General features: G+C 38.9%; 1 protein-coding gene across 1 annotated transcript; it reads left to right on the top strand.

Annotated features, from left to right (window-relative positions):
• Positions 1 to 21,189: 21,189 nt before the first annotated feature.
• Positions 21,190 to 22,119, top strand: LOC136175997 (olfactory receptor 4C12-like). The gene has a single exon (XM_065946171.1). It carries the CDS (start codon positions 21,190 to 21,192, stop codon positions 22,117 to 22,119), a length of 930 nt encoding a protein of 309 aa, XP_065802243.1.
• Positions 22,120 to 23,105: the final 986 nt, after the last annotated feature.

Genomic DNA, 23,105 nt, shown 5'->3' with positions numbered 1-23,105 from the left:
AATGTGCAAGGGGAAAGAATAAGACAACGACTGTGATGTGGGAGACACAGGTGGAGAGGGCTATGCATCTTGCAGTGAAACTGAAGGTTCTTAGAGACCAAAGGATGGCCAAATGGGAGACTGGCAGAAGAAGGAAGTTTGACAGGCAGACTAAACCACTGTTGGCAGCGACAGAGCCCTAGAGTGTGGGTGTCAGGGCAGACAGACTGAGCAAACGGTTCAGGTCACACAAAAAGTGATCTGTGACATTAGGGCTACAGAAGGGCAATTGGAAGATGAAAAGGATCTGTATGAATTCATGAAGAAAGCCTCCCACCCATGCCACTCCTACTAGCAGCCCACACACCCACCAGTTCATGATGGTTGTATAGTGCAAGGGCTTGCAGATGGCCACATAGCGGTCAAAAGCCATCACAATGAGCAGGATTATCTCAGCATCTCCAAAGAAATGTTCCCCAAAGATCTGAGTCATACATCCATTGAATAGGATAATCTTCTTTTTATAGAGTGAGTCTACAATCAATTTGGGGGGTACCTACAGAAGAGTAGCAGGCATCAGCAAAGGAGAGATGGGCCAGGAAAAAGTACATAGGGGACCCCAGGATGGGCTGGCCTTGATGGATATCATGAGCCCGTTAGTTGTCATAGTTCTAAGTTCAGTTCAGCTCAGTTCAGTTGCTCAGCCATGTCCAACTCTTTGCGACCCCATAGATTGCAGCACACCAGGCCTCCCTGTCCTTCACCAACTCCCGGAGTTTACTCAAACTCATGTCCATTGAGTCGGTGGTGCCATCCAACCATCTCATCCTCTGTCATCCCCTTCTCCTCCTGCCTTCAATCTTTCCCAGCATCAGGGTCTTTTCAAACAAGTCAGTTCTTAGCATCAGATGACCAAAGTATTGGGAGTTTAGGCTTCAACATCAGTCCTTTCAATGAATATTCAGGACTGATCTCCTTTAGGATGGACTGGTTGGATCTCCCTGCAGCCCAAGAGACTCTCAAAAGTCTTCTCCAACACCACAGTTCAAAGCATCAATTCTTCTGTGCTCAGCTTTCTTTATAGTCCAACTCTCACATCCATACATGACTACTGGAAAAACCATAGCCTTGAGTAGACGGACATTTGTTTGCAAAGTAATGTCTCTGCTTTTTAATATGCTGTCTAGTTTGGTCATAATTTTTCTTCCAAGGAGTAAGTGTCTTTTAATTTCATGGCTGCAGTCAACATCTGCAGTGACCGAGCCCCCCAAAATAAAGTCTGTCACTCTTCCTGTTGGTTCCACATATATTTGTAATGAAGTGATGGGACCAGGTGCCATGATTTTTGTTTTTTGAATGTTGAGTTTTAAGCCAGTTTTTTCACTGTCCCCTTTCACTTTCATCAAGAGGCTCTTTAGTTCCTCTTCACTTTCTGCCATAAGGGTGGTGTCATCTGCATATCTGAGGTTATTGATATTTCTCGTGGCAATCTTGATTCCAGCTTGTGCTTCATCCAGTCCAGTATTTTGCATGATGTGATGTATTCTGCATATAAGTTAAATAAGCAGGGAATTTGGAACCAGCCCCTTGTTCCATGTCCAGCTCTAACTGTTGCTTCATGAACTGCGTACAGATTCTCAGGATGCAGGTAAGCTGCTCTGGCATTCCCACCACTTGAAGAATTTTCCAGTTTGTTGTGATTCACAAAGTCAAAGGTCTTAGCATAGTCAAAGAAGCAGAAATAGATGTTCTTCTGGAACTCTCTTGCTTTTTCGATGATCCAGCAGTTGTTGGCAATTTGATCTCTGTTTCTTCTGCCTTTACTAAATCCAGCTTGAACATCTGGAAGTTCTCAGTTCACGTACTGTTGAAGCCTAGCTTGGAGAATTTGGAGCATTACTTTGCTAGCATGTGAGATGAGTGCAACTGTGTGGTAACTTGAACATTCTTTGGGATTGCCTTTCGTTGGGATTGGAATGAAATCTGATATTTTCCAGTCCTGTGGCCACTGCTGAGTTTTCCAAATTTTCTGGCAAGTTATATCCTTGTTTGGCATCTGGTATCCTTTTCTTTTCTGTTATAAAATTATAATAATAATATCCATTTAATAGACCATTATGATAATTAATAGAGGAAATATGTACTACACAAAAAGAACTTCCAATTGTTTTTGTGACTGTATATACTATGGGATAGGAATAATTAACAGTTGGAGCAGCAATACAGAGAACTATTTAATCATGCAATAAGCTCCAGAAGAGTCATCACCAATTTTACTCTCAAAGAAGCAAGAGAGACCCATTTTATCCATAGCGGTTTTTCCCAGATAGGGTCCTCATATTTGTGCTTGATGAAAAGACTGATGATTTATGTCATTAATGTTTGTAATTTCCCATTTTGTGTATGTGAAGTATATTTAAATTTTTCTTTAATTGTCATTAATAGTTTTCATTACTAAAGGAGGTGTCTATGGCAAAGCATTGTTCTTGGTATCAGAGAAGTGAGCTCTTACAGTTTGCTTAAATTCCTTAAGCCTCAAAATTGTCAACTTTCAAGTTAAGTGGATGATATTATTTTTTGGAAAATTAGAATGAAGATGGGATATTTTATTATTAATATTTTATCTGAAAAGTGTTGAAAATATGAGTACTATATATGGAAAGTGACAATCTGTAATAAGCATCATCACTATTGTTAAACTTGCCTTAGCTCTGTTAAATGATCTTAGTGATGTTTGGGGAGAAACTTCTCATATTCAAAAAACGATCTCATCTTCAAAATGACCAATTCTTATTTTAAGTAACTTTTAGTATGAAAAATGTCACACTTGGTAAGAGCTTAATCGTATAGCTAGCTGTCAAATGAAGAGTTGTTCACAAAATTTTTACACTGAACATGTGCACTTGTTTTGGGTAAATTGATTACATCTAAAAAAACCTGTTAATAAAGAAAGCCTTAGAAATCTAAATCTTTCCACCTAGTGTAAAGTCTCAAAAATTCTTCACAGAAAACCTATTTGTAACCTCTATTCTTGTTTGAATTTAGAATGGGTTCACTTGCAGCACAAAAGAGAAATTATCTTAAATAAATGTCTCTGATTCCACAGGGCAAGAGGCAGAGAGTGTGGAAGAAATATATTCAAATGGTTCACTCTGCTCATGATGAATCTTGCTTGGAGAAGTGAATTACAAGACCGACCATTTCCACTTTGTCCTTTATTACTATTTAAAGAGGTTTCCACGGAGTCCAGGGACCTTGTCTTGCAGCTGCTGTTTCTCTCCCAGGAGTTAATCATCCCTATTTAATGGAAAGACTTTGTCCTGGAGCAGATATTCTGGAGAAACATGTTTGCGAATCATCCATTCTTTTTTTTTTTATTTATTTATTTTTTATTTTTTTAAAAATATTATTTTATTAGTTGGAGGCCAATCACTTTACAACATTTCAGTGGGTTTTGTCATACATTGACATGAATCAGCCATATAGTTACACGTATTCCCCATCCCGATCCCCCCTCCCACCTCCCTCCCCACCCGACTCCTCAGGGTCCTCCCAGTGCACCAGGCCCGAGCACCTGACTCATGCATCCCACCTGGGCTGGTGGTCCGTTTCACCATAGATAATATACATGCTGTTCTTTCAAAACATCCCACCCTCACGTTCTCCCCCAGAGTTCAAAAGTCTGCTCTGTATTTCTGTGTCTCTTTTTCTGTTTTGCATATAGGGTTATCGCCACCATCTATCTAAATTTCGTATATATGTGTTAGTATACTGTAATGTTCTTTATCTTTCTGGCTTACTTCACTCTGTATAATGGGCTCCAGTTTCATCCATCTCATTAAAACTGATTCAAATGAATTCTTTTTAACGGCTGAGTAATATTCCATGGTGTATATGTACCACGGCTTCCTTATCCATTCATCTGCTGATGGGCATCTAGGTTGCTTCCATATCCTGGCTATTATAAACAGTGCTGCGATGAACATTGGGGTGCACGTGTCTCTTTCAGATCTGGATTCCTCAGTGTGTATGCCCAGAAGTGGTATTGCTGGGTCATAAGGCAGTTCTATTTCCAGTTTTTTTAAGAAATCTCCACACTGTTTTCCATAGTGGCTGTACTAGTTTGCATTCCCACCAACAGTGTAAGAGGGTTCCCTTTTCTCCACACCCTCTCCAGCATTTATTGCTTGTAGACTTTTGGATAGCAGCCATCCTGACTGGCATGTAATGGTACCTCATTGTGGTTTTGATTTGCATTTCTCTGATGATGAGTGATGTTGAGCATCTTTTCATGTGTTTGTTAGCCATCTGTATGTCTTCTTTGGAGAAATGTCTGTTTAGTTCTTTGGACCATTTTTTGATTGGGTCGTTTATTTTTCTGGAATTGAGCTTCAGGAGTTGGTTGTATATTTTTGAGATTAATCCTTTGTCTGTTTCCTCATTTGCTATTATTTTCTCCCAATCTGAGGGCTGTCTTTTCACCTTACTTATAGTTTCCTTTGTTGTGCAAAAGCTTTTAATTTTCATTAGGTCCCATTTGTTTATTTTTGCTTTTATTTCCAATATTCTGGGAGGTCGGTCATAGAAGATCTTGCTGTGATTTATGTCGGAGAGTGTTTTGCCTATGTTCTCCTCTAGGAGTTTTATAGTTTCTGGTCTTACATTTAGATCTTTAATCCATTTTGAGTTTATTTTTGTGTACGGTGTTAGGAAGTGTTCTAGTTTCATTCTTTTACAAGTGGTTGACCAGTTTTCCCAGCACCACTTGTTAAAGAGGTTGTCTTTTTTCCATTGTATATCCTTGCCTCCTTTGTCAAAGATAAGCTGTCCATAGGTTCGTGGATTTATCTCTGGGCTTTCTATTCTGTTCCATTGATCTATATTTCTGTCTTTGTGCCAGTACCATACTGTCTTGATGACTGTGGCTTTGTAGTAGAGTCTGAAGTCAGGTAGGTTGATTCCTCCAGTTCCATTCTTCTTTCTCAAGATTACTTTGGCTATTCGAGGTTTTTTGTATTTCCATCCAAATTGTGAAATTATTTGTTGTAGTTCTGTGAAAAATACCGTTGGTAGCTTGATAGGGATTGCATTGAATCTATAGATTGCTTTGGGTAGAATAGCCATTTTGACAATATTGATTCTTCCAATCCATGAACATGGTATGTTTCTCCAACTGTTTGTGTCATCTTTGATTTCTTTCATCAGTGTTTTATAGTTTTCTATGTATAGGTCTTTTGTTTCTTTAGGTAGATATACTCCTAAGTATTTTATTCTTTTTGTTGCAATGGTGAATGGTATTGTTTCCTTAATTTCTCTTTCTGTTTTTTCATTGTTAGTGTATAGGAATGCAAGGGACTTCTGTGTGTTAATTTTATATCCTGCAACTTTACTATATTCATTAATTAGCTCTAGTAATTTTCTAGTAGAGTCTTTAGGGTTTTCTATGTAGAGGATCATGTCATCTGCAAACATCGAGAGTTTCACTTCTTCTTTTCCTATCTGGATTCCATTTATGTCTTTTTCTGCTCTGATTGCTGTGGCCAAAACTTCCAACACTATGTTGAATAGTAGTGGTGAAAGTGGGCATCCTTGTCTTGTTCCTGATTTCAGAGGAAATGCTTTCAATTTTTCACCATTGAGGGTGATGCTTGCTGTGGGTTTGTCATATATAGCTTTTATTATGTTGAGGTATGTTCCTTCTATTCCTGCTTTCTGGAGAGTTTTAATCATAAATGAGTGTTGAATTTTGTCAAAGGCTTTCTCTGCATCTATTGAGATAATCATATGGTTTTTATCTTTCAATTTGTTAATGTGGTGTATTACGTTGATCGATTTGCGGATATTAAAGAATCCTTGCATTCCTGGGATAAAGCCCACTTGGTCATGGTGTATGATTTTTTTAATATGTTGTTGGATTCTGTTTGCTAGAATTTTGTTAAGGATTTTTGCATCTATGTTCATCAGTGATATTGGCCTGTAGTTTTCTTTTTCTGTGGCATCTTTTTCTGGTTTTGGAATTAGGGTGATGGTGGCCTCATAGAATGAGTTTGGAAGTTTACCTTCTTCTGCAATTTTCTGGAAGAGTTTGAGTAAGATAGGTGTTAGCTGTTCTCTAAATTTTTGTTAGAATTCAGCTGTGAAGCCATCTGGTCCTGGGCTTTTGTTTGCTGGAAGATTTTTGATTACAGTTTCGATTTCCTTGCTTGTGATGGCTCTGTTAAGATCTTCTATTTCTTCCTGGTTCAGTTTTGGAAAGTTATACTTTTCTAAGAATTTGTCCATTTCATCCAAGTTGTCCATTTTATTGGCATAGAGCTGCTGGTAGTAGTCTCTTATGATCCTTTGTATTTCAGTGTTGTCTGTTGTGATCTCACCCTTTTCATTTCTTATTTTGTTAATTTGGTTCTTCTCTCTTTGTTTCTTAATGAGTCTTGCTAATGGTTTGTCAATTTTGTTTATTTTTTCAAAAAACCAGCTTTCAGCTTTGTTGATTTTTGCTATGGTCTCTTTAGTTTCTTTTGCATTTATTTCTGCCCTAATTTTTAAGATTTCTTTCCTTCTACTAACCCTGGGGTTCTTCATTTCTTCCTTCTCTAATTGCTTTAGGTGTAGAGTTAGGTTATTTATTTGGCTTTTTTCTTGTTTCTTGATGTGCGCCTGTAATGCTATGAACCTTCCCCTTAGCACTGCTTTTACAGTGTCCCATAGGTTTTGGGTTGTTGTGTTTTCATTTTCATTTATTTCTATCCATACTTTGATTTCTTTTTTGATTTCTTCTATGATTTGTTGGTTATTCAGAAGCGTGTTATTTAGCCTCCATATGTTGGAATTTTTAACAATTTTTTTTCCCTTTAATTGAGATCTAATCTTACTGCACTGTGGTCAGAAAAGATGACTGGAATGATTTCAAGTTTTTTGAATTTTCCTAGACCAGATTTATGGCCCAGGATGTGATCTATTCTGGAGAAGGTTCCGTGTGCACTTGAGAAAGACGTGAAATTGATTGTTTTGGAGTGAAATGTGCTATAGATATCAATTAGGTCTAGCTGGTCCATTGTATCATTTAAGGTTTGTGTTTCCTTGTTGATTTTCTGTTTAGTTGATCTATCCATGGTTGTGAGTGGGGTATTAAAGTCTCCCACTATTATTGTGTTACTATTAATTTCCTCTTTCATACTCGTTAGTGTTTGCCGTACATATTGCGGTGCTCCTATGTTGGGTGCATATATATTTACAATTGTTATATCTTCTTCTTGGATTGATCCTTTGATCATTATGTAGTGTCCTTCTTTGTCTCTTTTCACATCCTTTATTTGAAAGTCTATTTTATCTGATATGAGTATTGCGACTCCTGCTTTCTTTTGGTCTCCGTTTGCGTGAAATATTTTTTTCCAGCCCTTCACTTTTAGTCTGTATGTGTCCCTTGTTTTGAGGTGGGTCTCTTGTAGACAGCATATATAGGGGTCTTGTTTTTGTATCCATTCAGCCAATCTTTGTCTTTTGGTTGGGGCATTCAACCCATTTACATTTAAGGTAATTATTGATAGGTGTGGTCCCGTTGTCATTTACTTTGTTGTTTTGGGTTCACGTTTATACAACCTTTCTGCATTTCCTGTCTAGAGAAGATCCTTTATCATTTGTTGAAGAGCTGGTTTGGTGGTGCTGAATTCTCTCAGCTTTTGCTTGTCTGTAAAGCTTTTGAATTCTCCTTCATATCTGAATGAGATCCTTGCTGGGTACAGTAATCTAGGTTGTAGGTTATTCTCTTTCATTACTTTCAGTATGTCCTGCCATTCCCTTCTGGCCTGGAGGGTTTCTATTGATAGATCAGCTGTTATCCTTATAGGAATCCCTTTGTGTGTTATTTGTTGTTTCTCCCTTGCTGCTTTTAGTATTTGTTCTTTGTGTTTGATCTTTGTTAATTTGATTAATATGTGTCTTGGGGTGTTTCGCCTTGGGTTTATCCTGTTTGGGACTCTCTGGGTTTCTTGGACTTGGGTGGCTATTTCCTTCCCCATTTTAGGGAAGTTTTCAGCTATTATCTCCTCGAGTATTTTCTCATGGCCTTTCTTTTTGTCTTCTTCTTCTGGGACTCCTATGATTCGAATGTTGGGGCGTTTCACATTGTCCCAGAGTTCCCTGAGGTTGTCCTCATTTCTTTTGATCCTTTTTTCTTTTTTCCTCTCTGCTTCATTTATTTCCACCATTTTATCTTCTACCTCACTTATCCTATCTTCTGTCTCCGTTATTCTACTCTTGGTTCCCTCCAGAGTGTTTTTGATCTCATTCATTGCATTATTCATTTTTAATTGACTCTCTTTTATTTCTTCTAGGTCTTTATTAAACATTTCTTGCATCTTTTCAATCTTTGTTTCCAGGCTATTTATCTGTACCTCCATTTTGTTTTCAAGATTTTGGATCATTTTTATTATCATTATTCTAAATTCTTTTTCAGGTAGATTCCCTATCTCCTCCTCTTTTGTTTGATTTGGTGGGCTTTTTTCATGTTCCTTTACCTGTTGGGTATTTCTCTGCCTTTTCATCTTGTTTAGATTGCTGTGTCTGGAGTGGGCTTTCTGTATTCTGGAGGTCTGTGGTTCCTTTTTATTGTGGAGGTTTTACCCAGTGGGTGGGGTTAAACGATTGACTTGTCAAGGTTTCCTGATTAGCAAAGCTTGCGTCAGTGTTCTGGTGTGCGGATCTTGATTTCTTCTCTTTGGATAGCAATGGAGTGCCCAGTAATGAGTTTTGAGGTGGGTCTATGTGTTAGGTGTGACCTTGGGCAGTCTGTATGTTGACGTTCAGGGCAATGTTCCTGCGTTGCTGGAGAATTTGCGTGGTATGTCGTGCTCTAAAACTTATTGGCTCTTGGGTGGTGGTTGGTTTCGGTGCAGGTATGGAGGCTTTTGTACGGTCACTTATTACTTAAAGATCCATGTAGTGAGGAGTTTTCTGGTGTTCTCAGGTTTTGGGCTTAAGTCTCCTGCTTCTGGATTTCAGTTTTATTCTTCCTGTAGTCTCAGGACTTCTCCAACTATACAGCACTGATAATAAAACTTCTATGTTAATGGTGGAAAGTTTCTCCCCCGTTAGGGATACCCAGAGAGGTTCACCAAGTTACATGGAGAAGAGGAGAGGGAGGAGGGAGATAGAGATGGGCAGGAGGAGAAAGAGGGGGACTCAAGAGGAGAGAGACAGATCTACGAAGTTGTCTGATCCCAGAGTGTTCTCCGTAGCCCAGACACCCACAAAGATTCACAGAATTGGATTGGGAAGAGAAGGGGAAAGAGGAAATAGAGGTGTTCTGAGGTAGAAAACAGAGTCAAGATTGGGAGAGAATAATCAATACACTCGTGAATAAAAATGGGAGCTGAATATTGGATTCTTAAATGTTCACAATTTATATCATATACTAAAAAACAAAAATTAAAAATCTAGAGTAGAGGTTAGACTCTTAAAAATACTATATTAAAAACAAAAACCCAAACACACAAAAGAAATTTTAGAAATATATATGAAGTTTGGTATAAAAATAGGGCTTCTCTTCTTCTTTTTTTTTTTCTTTCTCTTTCTTCTGTAAGGTTATAGTGTATTGAAAATGAAAATTAAGGCATAGTAAAAGGAGTGCTAGAGAGCTTTTAAAGAAATAAGAGAAAAAGAAAAAGAAAATAGAAGAGAAGAAGAAAAAAGAAAAGAAAAAAAAGAAGAAAAAGAAGAAAAAGAAAAAAAAAGAAAAAAGAAAGAGAAAAAAAATTGTTTTGCCTAATTAAAAAAAAATCATAAAAATCTATGAAAATGAAAGTTAAGGAGTAATGGGGGAGTAATAGGGAATTTTTAAAGGAAAATAAAAGAGAACCAAGAAAAAAGAAAAAAAAATTTTTTTCTTACTTAAAAAAAAAAAAGAAAAAGAAAAGAAAAGAAAAAGAAAAAATATATCTAGGAATTTCTCTGGAGCTGTTGCGGTCAGTGTGGGTTCGGCTCAGCTTCAGATAGCTCCTCGTTCCAGCTTACACTTCTCGATATCTACAGGCCCTTCCGGTGTAGTCAGTCGGTGTTTCCTACAGGGATTTTAATCTGTTGCACCGGTACCTTCTGAAGCGGTTCCCTTTGTTTATTTGGGTTCTGTTGCCGGTCTCTTCCGCGCCTAATTTCCGCCCTGACACAGGGGGCGGAGGTGGATTCTTATTCAGGTAGCTAGTTCCCTCGCGCTGCGGGGAGGGGCTGTGCGGGGAGGGGCTGTGTGGGGAGGGGCTGTGCGGGGAGGGGCTGTGCGGGGAGGGGCCGGCGCTCCCGGGAGGGGCTTGCGCTCTTTTCCCGGTCTGCGCTGCTCAGGCTCCGGGCTGCTCTGTATGAAGCGCGCGCCACGCTGTGCGCGGCTCCAGCCCTCGGGCGATTCACAAAAGCGCGGCACACAAAGCCGGGTCCGCGCTCCGTCCCCTCGCCGCCCGAGCGGCCCAGGCAGCCAGGCGCCTGACGGGCTCTCTCTCCCCGGGTGCCGTGCGTCTTCTGCCCTGCGCGGTCCCAGCCTCAGTCCCCGCCGGCGCCAGTCGGGCGCGCGCGCCCTCTGCCCTCCACGTCCCCAGCCCCAGTCCCCGCCCGCGCCGGTCGGGCGCCAGCGCCCTCCGTCTCGCCACGTCCCTCCCGGTGGACTTCGGTCGCCCAGAATCTTGGTCCCTTTGTTCTGCGAATGGCCGGCAGTGTGTTCGGGCCGGTTAATTTTCTCTCTCTTTTGCTGACCCACAGTTCAAGCTGGGAACTCACAAAAGCTCCCTCCGGTTGCCCTCAGGGCGCTCAGACCCGGACCCTGCCCCAAGTAATGCCGCCCGCTCCTCTCCGCTCCGCCCCCACTTGCTGGTGGCGGATGCGGGCCTCTGGGGTGCTTTTCTGCTGGGAGTTGCTTTTAGGCTGGTAATCTGTGGGTTTTATTTATTGTATCCCTCCCAGTCAGATTCAAACTCTGAGATTCCAACACTTCCCCCAGGCCCGCCAGTGCGAGGGTTTCCCGGTGTCTGGGAACGTCCTCTATTAAGTCCTTTCCCGGGACGGATCTCCGTCCTTAGCTCTTTTGACTCACTTTTTATCTTTTATATTTTGTCCTACCTCCTTTCGAAGACAATGGGCTGCTTTTCTGGGCGCCTGATGACCTCAGCTAGCGATCAGAAGTTGTATTGTGAAGTTTGCTCTGCGTTCAGTTATTTTTTTGATGAATTTCTAGGAGAGAAAGTGGTCTCACCGTCCTACTCCTCTGCCATCTTGGCTCCTCCTCGAATCATCCATTCTTGAATGGGCAATTAAGTTCTCTATACTTGGAAACCTAGCATGTGGGAGTCCTCTTTACATAAACCTGGATTGTTAGGAAAACTGAATATAATGTGAATAGTAAGGTGGCATAATTCCAGTGTGTGGACCTGTGATGTGGTTTCACCATTGAATCAAGTCATGGAAGAGTTCCTATTTTCTTATCAGGAATGTAGTCTGCTAATATCTTAAAGTGCAAGAGAAAGAACCAATAGGGTGAAGATGTGTTATTCACAAATGGCTTCTTCCAAGTATTTGCTTATAGGATAAATTAAAAAAAAATAGTTAATTAAGATAATTAATTCCTGGGAGGATAAAACCTTAGATGGAAAGATTTGTCCTTTGATATTCTCATAATCCTCTCTAAATATTAAGGCTGAGGAAGAAGCTGTTTTCTCATTTTAAGAACAGAAAAAGAGGAGCTTATTAAGTATCAGAAATATTTGTGTTTCTTGTTCTGTAGCCATAGACTAGGAGCTCAATATCAGAAGATTTCTCTTAGTTCATAAGACTTTGGGCTTCAAATTCAACGTAGTGTTTTCTTTTCCTTTGGCTTACCTTTTCAAGGCATTGGAGTTTTGAAATGCTTACTGAATCTATTTGAATAAATTTGTGTCATCTTGACCTTCTCTGCATCCTGTTGAACTGTCCAATCAGTGGGAACTTGAGAAATATACATGCTATGACGTTGCGTGCATTGGTTATTTCCTATTCCTGAATACCTTGGGCATTCTCCTTAACTATGTAGGCAACCACAGGAGGTGAACTAGAATTGCTGATTTATAAACCAACTTTCACATTTCCATGTACTTCAAGGGTTTGCAATTAAAATCATTAAAGCTTTATTTTCTGACATTTTATGGGAGGTTACTTTTTATATGGTTTAGGATATTTTACAGAAATATTTGTTCTCCTCACTGTATATTAACTCAGATGGTAAAAGGATCTGCCTGCCAGTGCAGGAGATCTGGGTGTGATTCCTAGGTTGGGAAGATGCCCTGGAGAAGGGAATGGCTACCCACTCCAGTATTCTTGCCTGGAGAATTCCATGGACAGAGAAGCCCAGTGGGCTATAGTTCATGGGGTCACAAAGAGTCAGATACAACTGAGTGACTAATTCACACACACACCACACACACTCACCATTTTCCTGTTTTAAAGTTGATGTATAGTTGATTTATGACATCCTGTTAATTTCTGATGTAAGCAAAGTGATTCAGTTATATCATATTATTTTCCATTGTGATTTATTACAGGATATTAAATATAGTTCCCTGGGCAATACAGTAGGACCTTGTTTTCATCTATGTTATATATAGTAGTTTGTATCTTCTAATATCAATGTATCTGTTTTTATGTTTGTGTCATACTGCTTGATTACTATAGCTTTGTAGTATAGTTTGAAATCAGGAGTGTGCTACTTCCACTTTGCTCTTTCTCAAGACTGCTCTGGCTACTCAGGGTATTTATATTTTCATATAAATTTTAGAACTATTTGTTCTACTTCTGTTAAAAATAGCATTGGTATTTTGGCAGAGATTTCATTGAACCTGTAGATTGCCTTGAATACTATTGTGATTTTAATAATATTAATTCTTCCAATTCATGAACATGATATATATTTCCAATTGTTTGTATAGTCTTCAATTTCTTTCATCAGTTTATTATAGCTTATCAAGTCCAGATGTTTACCTCCTTAATTAGATTTATTCCTCAGTATTATATTCTTTATCATGTGATTGTAAATTGGATTGCTCCCTTAATTTCTATTTCTGATGGTTTGTTGCTAGTGTGTTGAAGAAATGCAACAGATTTCTGTATATTAATTTTGTATTCTGAAAGTTTACAAATTCAATGATGAGCTCTAGTAGCTTTTCAAAGATTTTCTATATATTTTGTATTTTCAGCTTCAGTGACAGTTTTACTTCTTCCTTTCTAATTTGGATTTCTTTTATTTCTTTTCTCTGATTTCTATGGCTAGAACTTCCAATAAATAATAAATGTGGCAAGAATGAACATCCTTGTCTCTTTTCCTTATCTTAGAGGAAATGCTTTCTGAGTATACATAGTATATAACATTATACACTGAGTATAATGTTAACTGTGAGATTATCATGAATGGCCTTTATTACATTGAGATATGTTTCCTCTCTGCCTACTTTCTGAAATGTTTTTGTCACAAATGGGTGAAGAGTTTTGTCAAAAGCTTTCTTTGCCTATACTAAGATGATTAAATAATTTTTATTCCTCAATTTGTTAACCTGGTATATCACATTGATTGCTTTATTGATATTGAACTATCCTTATATCTCTGGGATAAATCCTATTTGATCATGGTGTATGATCCTTCAACTTACATTGAATTTAGTTGCTAATATTTTGTTGAAGAATTTTCCATCTAGGTTCATTGGTATATTGGACTATAATTTTCTCTTCTTTTGTGATATATTTTTCTGGTTTTTGGTGATGCAGGCCTCACAGAATGAGTTCAGAACCATCCCTTTCTCTGTAAATTTTTTGAAATAGTTTCAGAAAGACAGGTGTTAACTCTTCATTAAATGTTTGGTAGAACTTACCTATGAAGAAATCTGGTCCTTGACTTTTTGCCCCAAAATTTAAAGTGTGTGTTAGTTGCTCAGTCATGTTTAACTCTTTGTGACCCTATGAACTGTAGACTTCCAGGCTCCTCTGTCCGTGGAATTCTCCAGGCAAGAATACTGGAGTGGGTTGCCATTTTCTCCTCCAGGGGATCTTCCAAACTCGGTAATCGAACCCGTCTTCTGTACTGCAGGCAGATTTTTTACTGTCTACCACAGTAGCTTTATTTTTTCTAAATTATGGATTTAATTTAATTGCTTTTAATTTATATGATCATATTTCCTGTTTTTACTGGTTCAGTCTTGTAGGATTGTGCATGTCTGGGAATTTATCCATTTCTTCTAAGTTGTTTGTTTTATTGGTGTATAATTGTTTGTAGTAATTGTTTATGATCTTTTTTGCTTTCTGTGAGGTTTTTTGTAACTTCTCATTTAAAATTTTTTTGTTTTTATTGATTTGGGCCTTGATGAGTCTAGCTAAAGTTTTGTCAATTTTGCTTATTTTTTCAAAAAATCAGGTCTTAGTTTCATTTAAAAAAAAATTTAGTCTCTTTTTCCATATATTTGACTGTGATCTTTATGATTTCTTTCCTTCTACTAACTTCGGGATTAGTCTATTTTGTTTTTCTATTTCTTTTAGGTGAATAGTTAGATAGTTATTTGAGATTTCTCCTCTTTCTTGATGTAGGCTTCTATTGCTCTAAACTTCCCTTTTAGAACTGCTTCTGCTACATCCTGTAGATACCTGGAGGAGGGCGTGGCACCCTGCTCCAGTCTTCTTGCCTGGAGAATCCCCATGAGCAGAGGATGGTAGGCTGTGGTCCACAGGGTCACACAGAGTCAGACATGACTGAAGTGACTTAGCATGCATGCATAGATTCTAGGTCATTTCATTTTTGTCTTAATTTGTCTTCAAGTATTTTAAAATTTCTTCTTTCAGTGATTCATTGGTTGTTTAGTATCTGTTTTTTTTCTCCTATAGTTGATTTCTAGTTTCATAGTGCTGTGGCCAGAAAAATTTCTTGACATGATTATACTATTATAACAATTTTACCCAGTTCCCCATCCACGGCATAGCCATACATTTAAATATAACAGCTGTATCAAGTTGTATAACATGTGACTTAAACCCTCTCTGCTAGGCTTCAGAGTATTTGCTAAAAATATGTGTTGCACTGTCCTGAAGATAATACATGTGAGCAAAATTTGAAAAAATCTGTTTGCCTAGGTAGATTTCTTTTATTGAATGACCAATAGAATTCCCAAAAGTCTAAAATAGCCAACAAGAAGGCATAAGATGATATCTTTCTGTATTTCTACACCAGAAGTATTGGTAGAATTTTAACCTCCATTTGTTCTCCAGCTCTAGAGATCACACTGATAGAAAATATATCAAGTCACAAGGTTCCTATAGATAGCATTAGTCCTGATGTGTTTATAGTACAAGTGAGACGTTGACTCAGAATCTTACCCATTTCTGGTGGACTTAGCTAGTGAGGAAATGTTTTCAGAGGTATGCAACCTCAATGAAACCCCATGGAGTTGTTTACATAGTGTTTACTATCTTTTATGTCTCGGTTCATGATACCCAATGGCTTATATGAGAGTTGCTTTCTCACCCAAATTTCCAACCAGGAATGAAAACTGTTACTACATTAGTTTAAAGTTCACAGAAAAGAACCAATCAGGTGAAGATGTATTGTTTGTGGACAAATTCTCCCCAATATCTGTTTCTAAGGCAAAAGTTAGAAAAAAAAAAAAAGAGATAATTAATTCCTAGGGGGACAAAGCCTTAGATATTAATAGAAAAATCAGTCCTTTAACATTCTCAGTATCTTTAAATATTAAGATTCAAGAAGAAGCTGTTTTCTTACTTTAAGAGCAGAATAAGAGGAGTTTATTAAGAAATGAAATATTTGTATTTCTTGTGGAATCATGACTCTAAGTGCTAAAGATCCAAAGATTCTCCCTAGTACCTAGGAAGTTTGGTTTCAAATTTATCATAGCGTTTTATTTTCCTTTGATGTGAATTTCCAAGGCACTGGGGCTCTGCAAATGTGTGCTGAAACCGTTTGAATAAATCTGTGCCGTCTCAACACTCTCTGCTTCCTGTAGAATCGTCCAGTCACTGGGAAGACTTGAGAAACATCCATTGCATGACATGATGCTTGAGCAGCTACAAATAATGATTGTTTCTTATTCCTGAATACATTGATCATTCTTCTTAAGGACAGAGTCCACCATGGTAAGTTAACTAGCACTGTTGATTTTTAATCTGGTTTTTGCATTTCCATTTTATTCTAAGGGAGTTAGAGTTAAAATCATTAAAGTTTTCCTTTCTGATATTAATGGTTTTAGATGTTTTAGGATATTTTGCAGAAATGTTTATTTTTCTCAGTTTATGGGCTTGACTATAATTAATAAGGGATATGTTTATGAGTTTCTCCATGGGAGAGAAAAGGACAGCATTTGGATTCTGTTTTTTGAAGAAAAAGCTCAGTTCAAAAACTGAGATCCAAAGAGAAAATGAATTAAAATATGTCATTAAAAATGTACCCTCTGCTGTGATTGGGAGTCTTTATTAAACTCCAAGCTCAAAGGCTATTTTATTCTAATTCTATTCAAACTTGGTGGATCTTGTTAGATCTTATTTCTGTTTCAGTGGATGTGGTCCCAGTAGCATGATTGAATTTCTGTTCCCCTGAACTGGACTTCCCTGGTGGCTGAGTGGTAAAGAATCCACTTACCAAAGAAGAGATGCAAGAGACTCAGGTTTGATCCCTGGGTTGGGAAGATCCTCTGAAGAGGAAATGGCAGCCCACTCCAGTGTTCTTGCCTGGAAAATTCAATAGACAGAGGAGCCTGGCGGGCTGCAGTCCATGGGGTCACAAAGAATTGGACATGGCTGAACACACACACACACACACACACACACACACACACGAACTTAGACTTACATCTTTTTCTCATAGAGTCAAAACAGGTATTGCTAAATATGAGAGATGAAAGCTAATTCTCATTGTCACCTTGTGGTGATTTTTTTCCCCCTTGTATACAGTCACCTTAAGGTGTCTGAACATAGTAAAATGTGGTGCTGTGGGGAAAGAAAAGTACTGTTTAGGGCTTTAGAAGACTTGGATTCTTGTGTTCTACTGATCAGTTAGCTGTGTTTCTCTCTGGGTCTCAGTTTCCTCATCTTTAAAGAGGATCATGACATTTGGTCCCATCACGTCATTACAAATAGATGGGGAACCAATGGAAACAGTGACAGATTTTATTTTCTTGGGCTCCAAATAACTGAAGATGGTGACTATAGCCATGAAATTAAAAGATGCTTGCTCCTTGGAAGAAAAACTATGACCAACCTAGACAGCATATTAAAAAGTAGAGACACTACTTTGCCAACAAAGGTCCGTCTAGTCAAGCTATAGTTTTTCCAGTAGTTATGTATGGATGTGAGAATTGGAACATATTGCAGCACTGTTTACAATAGCCAGGATATGGAAGCAATCTAGATGTCCATTGGCAGACGAATGGATAAGAAAGCTGTGGTACATATACACAATGGAATATTACTCAGCTATTAAAAAGAATACATTTGAATCAGCTCTAATGAGGTGGATGAAACTGGAGCATCTTATACTGAGCAAAGTAAGTCAGAAAGAAAAACACAACAGTATATTAACTCATATATATGGAATTTAGAGAGATGGTAACGATGGCCCTACATGTGAGATAGCAAAAGAGACACAGATGTAAAGAACAGACTTTTGACTCTGGGAGAAGGTAAGGGTGGGATGATTTGAGAGAATAGCATCGAAACATGTATATTATCATATGTGAAATGGATCGCCAGGCCAAGTTCGATGCATGAGACAGGGTGCTCAGGGCTGGTGCACTGGGATGACCCTGAGGGATGGGATGGGAAGGGAGTTGGGAGGGAAGGTCAGGATGGGGAACACATGTACACCCATGGCTGATTCATGTGAATGTATGGCACATACCACCACAATATTGTAAAGTAATCAGCCTCTAATTAAAATTAAAAAATAAATAAATAAAAGAAACAGCCAGAGACAATATGTAACTGAATAAGCATGGTTGTGGTCCAGTAAAAATTTATTTTTGACTGAAAAAAAAATAATATGCATGAAGTCCGAAAAAAAAGATAAAAAAAAAAAAGAGAGTTGGAACATAAAGAAAGCTGGGTGCAGAAGAACTGATGCTTTTGAACTGTGGTGTTGGAGAAGACTCTTGAGAGTGTCTTGGACAGCAAGGAGATCAAACCAGTCCATCCTAAAGGAAATAAGTCCTGAATATTCATTGGATGATTTGATGCTGAAGCTGAAACTCCAATACTTTGACCACCTGATGCAAAGAACTGACTCATTTGAAAAGACTCTGATGCTGGGAAAGATTGAAGGCAGGAGGAGAAGGGGACAACAGTGGATTAGATAGTTGGATGGAATCACCGACTCGATGGACATGAATTTGAGCAAGCTGCAGAGTTGGTGATGGACAGGGAGGCCTGGCGCGCTGCATGCAGTCCATGGGGTCTTAAAGAGTCAGCCATGACTGAGCGACTGAACTGAACTGAACTGATGAGATGATAAAATGCAAAGTACTGGGAGATTTTTGGTTTACAAAATTCTAGGTCTTTTCCAATCGACCCTGGATCCCATTAACATCTTTCACTGTATTTCATAGGTTAGCAAAAGAACTGCCCTGGATTTCCTGTGGTCACCGGTGGCCATGTCTAAATTCTGGCATTGCTGATTCCCAGAAGTAAGCTGGATTCCTCCTGGAGAGGCACTCAGTGGTGAAGAGCTAGAGACAGGCGTCCTGGATTTGAGTGCAGTCTCCTCTATTAGGTTTTCCATCATCATTACTTTGGGTAAGTCATTTATCTTCTTGTAACCAGTTTCTTCTTTTTTATAATACAGACAACAGTACACCAACCTCACAAGGATCATTTGACAGACCACATACATGTAAAGTATTTAGTATAATGCCTAGTATGTTGTGAAACTCAACAAAATTGACAGTTATTATAGAAATGCCATGGTGTAAAAAATAAATCTCTGCATTCTATAAAGATTGAGAAAAACAGACTTATAGTAAAAGTGCATTTCCCAATATTTGAGTATACTGAATGTAAGCAAGTAACAAAGATTTCCGTGCTTAAGAAGTAATGTGCCTGCTGAAGTTTTTACCACTCAATTGCAGTCTGGGTGCCATTTTATGGAAGGTCAAGATTATTTTGCTGTCCATAACTTTTTTCCATTTCTCATTTTTCCAGAATTATGAGTATTAGAGAATATGAGTGGAAATAGGAACAGAATTGGTCGTTGGACTAAGACAAAAAAAAATCAAAAACCTGAAAATTATCCTGTGTGTGGATCTATCAATTAACAGAAGACATAAAAAATGTCCACTGAGCTGTTTTGTTTGTGAGTTGGTTATTGTGGTGTGTGGGATAAAAGGAGCTGATATAAATTGTAAAAGAGAACTATTTTAAAGCGGACTGCTTCAAAGTTTGCAAGAAGCTGAGGTAATAAGTGAAATAATGAGACCGAATGAGTTCAGGATTTTCTGTCTAATTTTGATCATGAAATCCAGCCTTTGGTACAGACCATTGGGAAAGCATAAAAATATACCAGTTGGTTCTTGGTTCTCCCAGGTGCCATCTTCTCTAGAGAAGAGTTGGGAATTAGAAGTGCACACAGAATTTCTTCTCAAGTGTTCTTGTCCCTGGAAGGATTCTCTGATGCCCTGGGCTATCCAGAAGGGAGCCCACTATGGGGGCTTGAAACTCTAAAGATAGCTTCTCAACAAAGAGTTTGTGGGATCATCTGAAAGAGTTCCCTGGTACAGAGAATCTGGAGTTTCCCTGGTGGCTCAGATGGTAAAGCATCTGCCTGCGATGTGGGAGTCCTGGGTTCAATCCCTGGGTCTGGAAGATCCCAGGGAGAAGGGAATAGCAACCCACTCCAGGACTCTTGCCAGGAAAATTCCATGGACAGAGGAGTCTGGTAGGCTACAGTCCATGTGACCACAAAGATTCGAACAAGACTGAGTAACTTCATTGGAAGAGTTACCTCATTATGGACCTTGCCAACTTGTAACATAGACAGTTCATTTTACCCTTCATTGCCTTTTTGCTTTAAAAATACATAAATATAAAGAGAATAATGAAATCTTAGTTATTGTAAAATGCAAAGATTAATAATGACAATACTTAGTTGTATGCATGTTGTTAAGTTACTCAGGCATGTCCGGCTCTTTGTGACCCTATGGACTGTTGCCCACCAGGCTCTTATGTCCATGGGATTCTCCAGACAAGCATTCTGGAGTGGGTTGCCATGCCCTTCTCCAGGGGATCTTCCCAACCCAGGGATCAAACCTGGGTCTTGATGTCTTTTAACGTCTTCTGCATTGGCATGCAGGTTCTTTACCATTGGTGCCATCTGGGAAGCCCACTTGGCTATATATATTACCTTAACTATATATATATATATATATATATATATATATATATATATATTACTATATGTGTTACCTTAACTTATTGACTTGACTAATATATATATTCCTAATCAAGGAAATGAAAATAGACTTGGCATTAAAGTGATCTGGTTGATGACTGAGACTTGGCTTATTACCTGTTAGCATTAATGGCATATGTTAAAACTAGTGATCAATAATTTTTAGATGGTAGACTAAAGACAGTATCTAGGATGACTAAATGTGGTCCATGGGGCAGCTCAGGCAGACTTACCCCTGCCCTGATCCTCTAAAGCTGTTGGAGTCAACGAGACCCTCATTCTATGCTCATTTAGAGAACTGATAGCAACAACTTTATGAGCACTTTAAAGCAATCTCCTCAAATATTAATATATTCAGATCATATATTTTGGGGTCCCACAATGTGCCACTATACAACTTCCTATGTTTCTTTTCCCATACATATACCATTCAATTAAAAAATTCATTGTTTCAACCTAAGGCCTCCAAGGGAAAAAAATAACATGTAAGTTATATTTATTTTCCAATTAAAATTAGTAATGTAAGCTCCAGAATTTTGATAGCTATTAAAAAATGTAAAAAAAAATCTAAGAGAGTCAATTAAGAGAAATTTTGGTGCATGGGTTCCTAGATAGTTTGGGGAAAAGAAGGAATCATTTGTGATATTGTCAGAGTACTGTTAAAAGGTAGTATTTTGTAGTAATTCATTCTTTTATATTCCCTTTTTCTTTCTTTCTTTTTTTAAGGTAAAGTGTTCCTTGACAGAGGTTTTATTAACCATGCCACATAGATGGAGCATGAAAGGAATGTGACTGTGTTCATTCTGGTAGGTCTTACACAGGACCCCCAAATGCAAAAGGTAGTGTTTGTGGTGTTCTTGGTCTTGTACATGGTAACCCTCTCAGGCAACCTGCTCGTTGTGGTCACCATCACCACCAGCCAGGCTCTGAACTCCCCCATGTACTTCTTCCTGACCCACCTTTCCTTGATAGACACAATTTACTCTTCTTCTTCGGCTCCTAAGTTGATTGTGGACTCCCTTCATGAGCTCAAGACAATCTCCTTTCATGGGTGTATGGCTCAGGTCTATGCAGAACACGTTTTTGGTGCTGCTGAGATCATCCTGCTGACGGAGATGGCCTATGACCGCCACGTGGCCATCTGCAGGCCTCTGCACTACACGGCCATCGTGAGCCGCAGGCTGTGCCTCCTCCTGCTGGGGGTGGCCTGGACCGGAGGGTTTCTCCACGCAAGCGTTCAGATCCTCTTTACAGCCCGGCTGCCCTTCTGTGGCCCCAATGTCATAGACCACTTCATGTGTGACTTGTACCCTTTGTTGCAGCTTGTCTGCGTGGATACCCACATCCTTGGTCTCTTTGTTGCTGCCAACAGTGGGTTCATCTGCCTGTTAAGCCTCCTTCTCCTTTTGGTCTCCTATGTGGTCATCTTGCGCTCCCTGAGGGCTCACAGTTTGGAGGGGAGACGCAGAGCCCTTTCTACATGTGGCTCTCACATCACGGTGGTTGTGTTGTCTTTTGTGCCCTGTGTGTTTGTGTATCTTCGCCCAGCCACCACTCTGCCCATTGATAAAGCTGTTGCTGTCTTTTACACTATGGTGGCCCCTATGTTAAATCCTTTAATCTATACCCTCAGAAATGCTGAGGTTAAACATGCTATGAAGAAACTCTGGAGAAAGAAAGTGACAGCAGATAGTGATTAAAGAGATTCACTGAGCTTTATAGATAGAAGTAAAACAGATAATCTCATTCAAGCCTCTTGATCTACAGATGAATACATTGACTCTAAAAGGGACTGAATAATAACTGCAGATAGCCCTGAATGACGGAATAGCCTGGCATGCTGCAGTCCATGAGGTTGCAAAGTATTGGACTTAGGGACTGAACAACAACTTAAGCACAGATCTTGTTTAGACTGGAATCCAGGTTTACTTTCTCCCATCCCAGACTCTCCTCATCACAACTTAATGCTTTCTAATCAATGTTTATCTTTTATCTGATTATCTCAAATGTCTTCAGAAATTACAAGCTACGAACCCAGAATATTGGATTGGTATTCACATTGTCTTATTATGTAACATGGAGATGTTGGTTACCACCAATTATTGAAAATAAAATGTTAAACATATTCTTTTGTTTTGAACTCAATATAAATTCTTTTGTGGAATTTTCTTGTTCATTGAATCTTTGTTGTGCAGTGAAAAGAAATAGTATTTCTTAAATGCTTACAGGGCTGGCATTGTGTTTGTTATTTTACATATGGTATCAGTTGAAGTCCAGCCAGGAGACAGACCACAGTACAGTTTGAATAGAAAGACTTCACATACAATAAATGATTGTATCAGGGTATTAACTACAAAGGGCTTCCTTGGTGGCTGGGTAGTAAAAATTCTCTTCCCAGTGCAGGAGACATGGATTCGACCCCTGGGTTGGGAAGATCCCCTGGAGAAGGAAAGGAAAACCCGCTCCAGTACACTTGCTTGGAAATCTCATTGACAGAGTGGCCTGGTGGACTACAATCCATGGAGTTGCAAGGGAGTCAGATACGACTTAGTGACTAAATGAAAACAGCTATTAATTATAACAGGGTGTAATGAGCTCTCTAAAGAAGGACCTGGGGCTGAGAGATGAATTTACAAGGAAGTAACATATTTAGAATGTTGGGATTCTAGTCTTATGGAGAAGGTGT

Source organism: Muntiacus reevesi, chromosome 9, assembly GCF_963930625.1.
Source record: "Muntiacus reevesi chromosome 9, mMunRee1.1, whole genome shotgun sequence".
NCBI lineage: Eukaryota > Metazoa > Chordata > Mammalia > Artiodactyla > Cervidae > Muntiacus > Muntiacus reevesi.
This window is presented reverse-complemented; position numbering and strand designations above follow the sequence as displayed.